The sequence below is a fragment of the Lathyrus oleraceus genome, chromosome 4 (genome assembly GCF_024323335.1).
Source record: "Lathyrus oleraceus cultivar Zhongwan6 chromosome 4, CAAS_Psat_ZW6_1.0, whole genome shotgun sequence".
Lineage (NCBI taxonomy): Eukaryota > Viridiplantae > Streptophyta > Magnoliopsida > Fabales > Fabaceae > Lathyrus > Lathyrus oleraceus.
Window position 1 is genome coordinate 472,345,919 of NC_066582.1, and position 5,923 is coordinate 472,351,841.

At 35.3% G+C, this 5,923-nt stretch overlaps 1 protein-coding gene across 1 annotated transcript; it reads left to right on the forward strand.

The window, feature by feature from the left end:
- Positions 1-1,063: 1,063 nt before the first annotated feature.
- Positions 1,064-5,650, forward strand: LOC127076225 (probable complex I intermediate-associated protein 30). Its single transcript, XM_051017817.1, has 6 exons — positions 1,064-1,391; positions 1,514-1,627; positions 1,725-1,870; positions 2,107-2,187; positions 2,276-2,374; positions 5,322-5,650. The coding sequence occupies exons 1-6, from the start codon at positions 1,340-1,342 to the stop codon at positions 5,508-5,510; spliced, it is 681 nt and encodes a 226-aa protein (XP_050873774.1). The 5' UTR covers positions 1,064-1,339; the 3' UTR covers positions 5,511-5,650.
- The last annotated feature ends 273 nt before the right edge of the window (positions 5,651-5,923 follow it).

Sequence of the window (5,923 nt, forward strand, 5' to 3'; positions counted from 1 at the left end):
TGTCCACCCCCCAACCAAATCAACAATACATACCACAAACTCAACCCCAATACCATGAAGATTACCAACACCAACCTCAACATTCCCACCACCATCAACAGTCCCAACACCTACCACAATATCAATCCTCCCACATCCACCAATCCCAACACTTCCTTTACGACGATGTCCCGAGCTCTTCCAGTCCTCCACTTAGCCCCGACACGAGTATACAAGAGGATTATCAACAAGACTACTACACCCCCCAACAAACATTGTTCTTTAACCAACCTGATTCAACCCTAAACTACCAAAGGCCACATTTCGAGGGTGCACCCAACAGGAGTCAGTTTGTCCCACCGAGACAAAGCTTTGAGGGCGCAGAGGGCACCCGCCTTTCCTACAGCACTGAAGGGACTTCGACCCAACCACAACGGCAAACGGCAAGGGGACACGTTAGGACTAGGGGTGGTAATAGGGATGCACCACCACCACGTGAGCCGTCTAGACGAGTAGTTAGACCCCCGTGCGGATCGTACCAGGGACCGCATCATATGTGATAATGCATTTTAATCATATCTTTATAATATTTGTCTTGTGTATTATTTTAATATAAATATATTATTTAATCTATACAAAATATTATTTATTTACATGTATTAAATTGAATTAGAATTTTCAAATATTTATAAATACTATTAATTACTTATAAATTAAATTAATATATATATAAATTATATATATATATATATATATATATATATATATATATATATATATATATATATTGTAAATTATATAAATTATTATAATTTATAATAAATATAAACTATTAAATTAAAACTAATTTAAAAAAAAATATTAAATATTAAAAAAAAAAATCATTTTAAAGGTAGGCGCCACTCCTAGTGGCGACTTGCCCTACCCTTAAGGGTAGGTGCCAACTAGGGTGGCGCCTAAGTGATTTTTAGGGCCAAAAATGATCATTTTTGAATTTCTTTTTAAAATTTGGTTATTTTTGAATTTTTTTTTAAAAAATTAGATAATTAAAAAAAATATTCACCTACTAATACCGTTTGTTAGAAAATTGAGTTCAGAATTCCCTAACTTTATTCCGGGAAAGACATCCAACGTTCCTATTTACGCACCATTGGATGCATCAAACGGTTCAGATGCAAATCATACTTTTTATTCTTTTCATTAACAAAAAAAAAGCTTAAGCAGACCACAGCTTCGCGAAGCTCTGCTCCGAACTTTGCGCCGTTACGCCGCCCCGCCGCACCGCCGATCTGAGCGCCGTAGAAGTTGAGATCTTTTTCCATTACATATCACACTCTACATTCAAAATTTATGGTTGAAGATGTCGAGATTGCGAAGAATGTTCCAAGCATCAATGGATGCTACTAAGAGAGGTATATATTTTTCAATATTCATTCAATCCATTACTGAAACCGTTGCATAAATTTACTTGAAGATTTTGATTCATTATTTCATCTCTCTCTAACTGTGTGTATTGTAATTGTAACTACTAAAGCTATATCCGGTAGTTTTGATGATTTGATGCCTCCACCTGAAAGATATATATTCAACTTCAATTCCAAGAAAGAGTTAACCAAATGGCATTTGTATTCCGATTCTGAATTCGGAGGTGCGTTAGTTTTTCGTAGTTACCATTTTTTGTTACTAAAGTTTGTACCTTTGGTTAATTTAATTTTAGGGTTTTTTGGTTTTTCATTGTTGTTTAGGGTTATCCTCTGCATCTCTGCAGATACCTGAATCTGAAAGTGGTACAACTACTGGGATTTTCTCGGGGAATCTCTCTCTTGAGGTTACTCAGGGGGCTAAATGGAACATTAGTAGAGGTGGATTTTGTGGAATGCGCTCCAAAAAGGTTGCTTTTTTTTTTCCTATGACATGTGCTTGAGCTATTTTCTACTTATTTGCATAAACTCTCTAGGATAGTTTGTGAAAAATGCATTAGCTTATATGAAAATAGTTTGACTTTATTTGATCTTTTGTTATAGAAAATAGTATGATAAACGCTTATATGCTGTAAGTGCACAGTTAGTTGTATATCAAAATAAGGCCTAAATTAAGTTGTCTTTCCGCATTAATGTGTTTTTGCAGTTTGATGGCTTCATTGACTTGGATTCATATGATACTATAGCTATGAAACTTAAAGGTGATGGACGATGTTATATATCTACTGTGAGTGTCAAATTCTTTACCAATGCCTAAATGTTATGTTATTCTAGGAAATTTAGAGGGTTTTAATAGTAATATGATTTTGGTGCAGATCTACACGGAGAATTGGGTTAATTCACCTGGACAGATGGAGGATAATTCGTGGCAATCGTTTATTTATGTGCCTAAAGACAACTGGTATATTGCAAAGGCAAGTCCCATTTCCATCTATCTGCTTACAATTTTATAAAAAAATTGAAAAGTAACCTGATGACCCAGACTAGGCTTTCTGTTTGTATTGTGATAACCTGCAATTTCGTATGAAGTATTCTCAAATAATTTCTGAATGACCCGTGTACAATGCCCTAATGCTTGTGACTGTTTTTCCTGCCATAATATAGACTACGTTAATAGTTATGCCATTGCCAAGTTAAATTGCCAGAAGTAATTCCTTGATGGGCTGTTATTATGGGAACAATGACTCAGGAAATGATATTAAAGCACATGCACCTTGCTCTTGTAGCTTTCCATCCATTTTTCTTGGAAGACTTACGTTACCCCTACAATGTTTGACAACAGGTGGTCTAGTTAGCGATTAGAAATAGTGTGCTGGCATTTTGATTATACAAATTTTTGGAGTATTGCGTATTCACAATTTAATACATGGTTGCTACGAAGGTTCAACCCCAAACCTCTACCTTTTTACTTTAATTTTGAGCGTACTCACGGAACACACCCAAGAGTTAGCGCCGAGATGCATGCTTTTTGCAGATGATATAGTCCTTTTTGAAGAGTTGAAGGAGGATTTAAATGAGAAGTTGGAAATTTGGAGACAAGCTTTAGAAATGCATGGTTTTCGCCTTAGCAGAAGTAAGACGGATTATATGGAATGTAAGTTCAACAAAAGAAGAAATGTTTCTGACCTAGAGGTGAAAGTTGGAGACCATATTATCCCTCAAGTCACACGGTTTAAATATCTTAAGTCTGTAATATAAAATGATAAGAGAAATAGGAGGGGATGTAAACCATCGAATTCAAGTTGGATGGTTGAAATGGAGAAAGGCATCAGGTGTTTTATGTGATGCAAAGGTACCACTCAAGTTGAATGAAAAGTTTTATCGGACTGCAGTAAGACCTGCGATTTTGTACGAGATAATGTTGGGCGGTTAAGAATCATCACGAGAATAAATTAAGTATAGCAGAGAGGAGGATGTTGCGGTGGATGTGTGGTAAAACTCGACAGAATAAAATTAGAAATGAAAATATTAGAGAGTGTCGGGGTAGTGCCTATAGTAGAATAGATGGTGAAAAATAGACTTATAGGTGGTTTGGGCATATAGAGAGAAGACCTGTAGATTCTTTAGTGAGGAGAGTAGACCAGATGGAGAGAAGCCTAACTATTTGAGGTAGAGGAAGACCTAGAAAGACTATAAGAGAAATTACTAAGAAAGATCTCGAGATTAATGATTTGGATATAAGCATGATTCTTGATAGAACATTATGGTGAGTGTTGATCCATATAGCCGACCCCACCTAGTGGGATAAGGCTTAGTTTAAGGCTCAGTTGTTGTTGCTGATGCTATGAACCAATTCTCCCAAAAGTTTAAAATATTTGGTACAATCGGGTTAGCTTGCTTACAAAGTGTTTGTAAACCTAGGCAGACTTGCAAAAAGTCAGGATTTGAGGACACAATTGAACAAGCCTATAATTTAGTGGGTACTTTACATGCCTAAAATGAAAGTGATTTCTAAAATACACAACTGCAACAGTTGAGTGATAAGGCTTCATAGTACACTAAACACTAATCTAACAGGATAGTTAGACTTTGTGAGTAGTAGTTAATTAATTAGGAATTAGTTCCTCAGTTAGTAAGTGCACTCTATAAATTGGATAATTATGTACATAATTCATCATTTTTTTATCAATCAATATGATTCCTTTTGAGCTTTTACCTTGTGAGTATTCCAATGCTCCCTTTCTCTCTTATGAGTATGATCTATATGGTCCTATCATCCCATGATTCTCCACAGTAACACTCAGCTCTATAGATGCACTTAACATTCCAACTTGAATTTGTCTACCAAGGATGTCAATGATGTTCAAGTGTGTCTCAACTCAACTCTCTACCTCATAGTCCCAAATTGAACCAAGTCAAGAACCAGAAAACATACAGAAACTTATCGTTGCAAGTTTGCAATGAAACCAAAAGGTCAACTAGGTGAATGAACCCAACTATGCTGAGTTGATACCTAGCTTTACTGAGCTAAATTCAGTTCCAACGAGAGGTTCCCACTTCCCAGTCCAGTCATCCTTCACTCTATTTATATTGAACATTGTCATTTGTCAATTTGCCCATTGATTTTAAACTTGATATTCTTGTTTGTGTGATTAATTGGGAACTTATCTTGTGATTTTTGAATTTGTTAATCAAATTTAATTTTTCATGCTGCTAGGTTTGTGCATTTTGTTACGTTTTCTTCTATTTTGGTGTGGTTTCCTATGATTTAAGCCTGATCTGGCCCAGTGTTGTCAAATAGCAGCGCTATACCATAGCGGATTTTGATGAATCTGCTATGAAAATCGCAATGTTATCCCAGTTTCGCTATTATGGAAATAGCAGTTGCTGTTACAGTTTCTACTAGCTGATATAGCGGCAATAGCGGAAAAAAGAAGAATTGTATGATTTTTAAAATAATAAAATTGAAGAATCTACATGTTTACCAAACATGGCCTATTATAAAAATAGAAAAACTGAAGAGTTAGTGAGTATTACTCCTATATTCACCTTAATGCATAAACCTTTCAATATGGGAGCTAGGTGTTTTCACATTCCCCTTTTTATTCGTTTGCTGCATGTCTTTTTTCTATATAATTGACTTATTTAAACTGATATGTGGCCTCCGCTATTTGACCGGGCTGCTATTTGCTATTTCACATAGTTTTGCTGGGCACTGATCTTTACTATTTGAAACTTATATGAAAGAATAGTTTGTGTGCCTTGCTGGCTTTCTATGAATGTGAATGTGAAGCGATGGGTATCGTAATCATTGGCCGATTTGGCCCGTATATCGCACTGAACTAGTTACAGTATTTTCTATTGTAAATTTCAATATTTTGCATAATCGCCATGTGCTTAGTAATTTCATTGAATGACCAGATTCCTCTAGCTCGATACCTACCTACTTGGAGAGGGAATGTTATCGACGCAGAAATTGAAATGAATCCATCCCGTGTTCTTGGCATGTCTTTTTCTGTCAATGCCGAGGGTGGTGTCCCAGGTGCTCGATCTGGACCAGGTGATTTTAGACTTGAACTTGATTGGATCAAAGCCATGAGAACACAATGAAGTAGTATAGATTTGTTGCAGATAAAAGTCAAGAATTTTGTTCTTCTTGTAGGGTGATTAATGAATTCTGACCCTGTTTTGTAATAATGATGTTTCAATTTGTGATTCATAAAGGAAAATATATTGGTAGTCATTCCACATGGAAGTTCTTTGCAGAAAACAGAATTCATTATTTTCTTCATATTCATAACAGAAGAATCAAGATTCATTGTCACTTTGAAAGTATTTAATGTTATTGCGGATGAATACATCTGAAAAAAAACAATTTTTATATTGTCTGTATGAATATATCCAAACAAAAAGACAATTTGTCTGAAATTTTTTATATTGTATGTTTCAATTTTTTTTATGATTGTCTGAAAATAAATTTGTCTGAAAATATAGTTGTTTTCTGTTTTGTCACAAGCATCTTG

Excerpts from the sequence above, each read along its gene's own strand:
- LOC127076225 (XM_051017817.1), top strand. The coding sequence starts at position 1,340 with ATGTCGAGATTGCGAAGAATGTTCCAAGCATCAATGGATGCTACTAAG. Across the intron at positions 1,392-1,513 it reads AATGGATGCTACTAAGAGAG|CTATATCCGGTAGTTTTGAT; the intron begins GTATATATTTTT and ends TAACTACTAAAG. Across the intron at positions 2,375-5,321 it reads ACAACTGGTATATTGCAAAG|ATTCCTCTAGCTCGATACCT; the intron begins GCAAGTCCCATT and ends TTGAATGACCAG.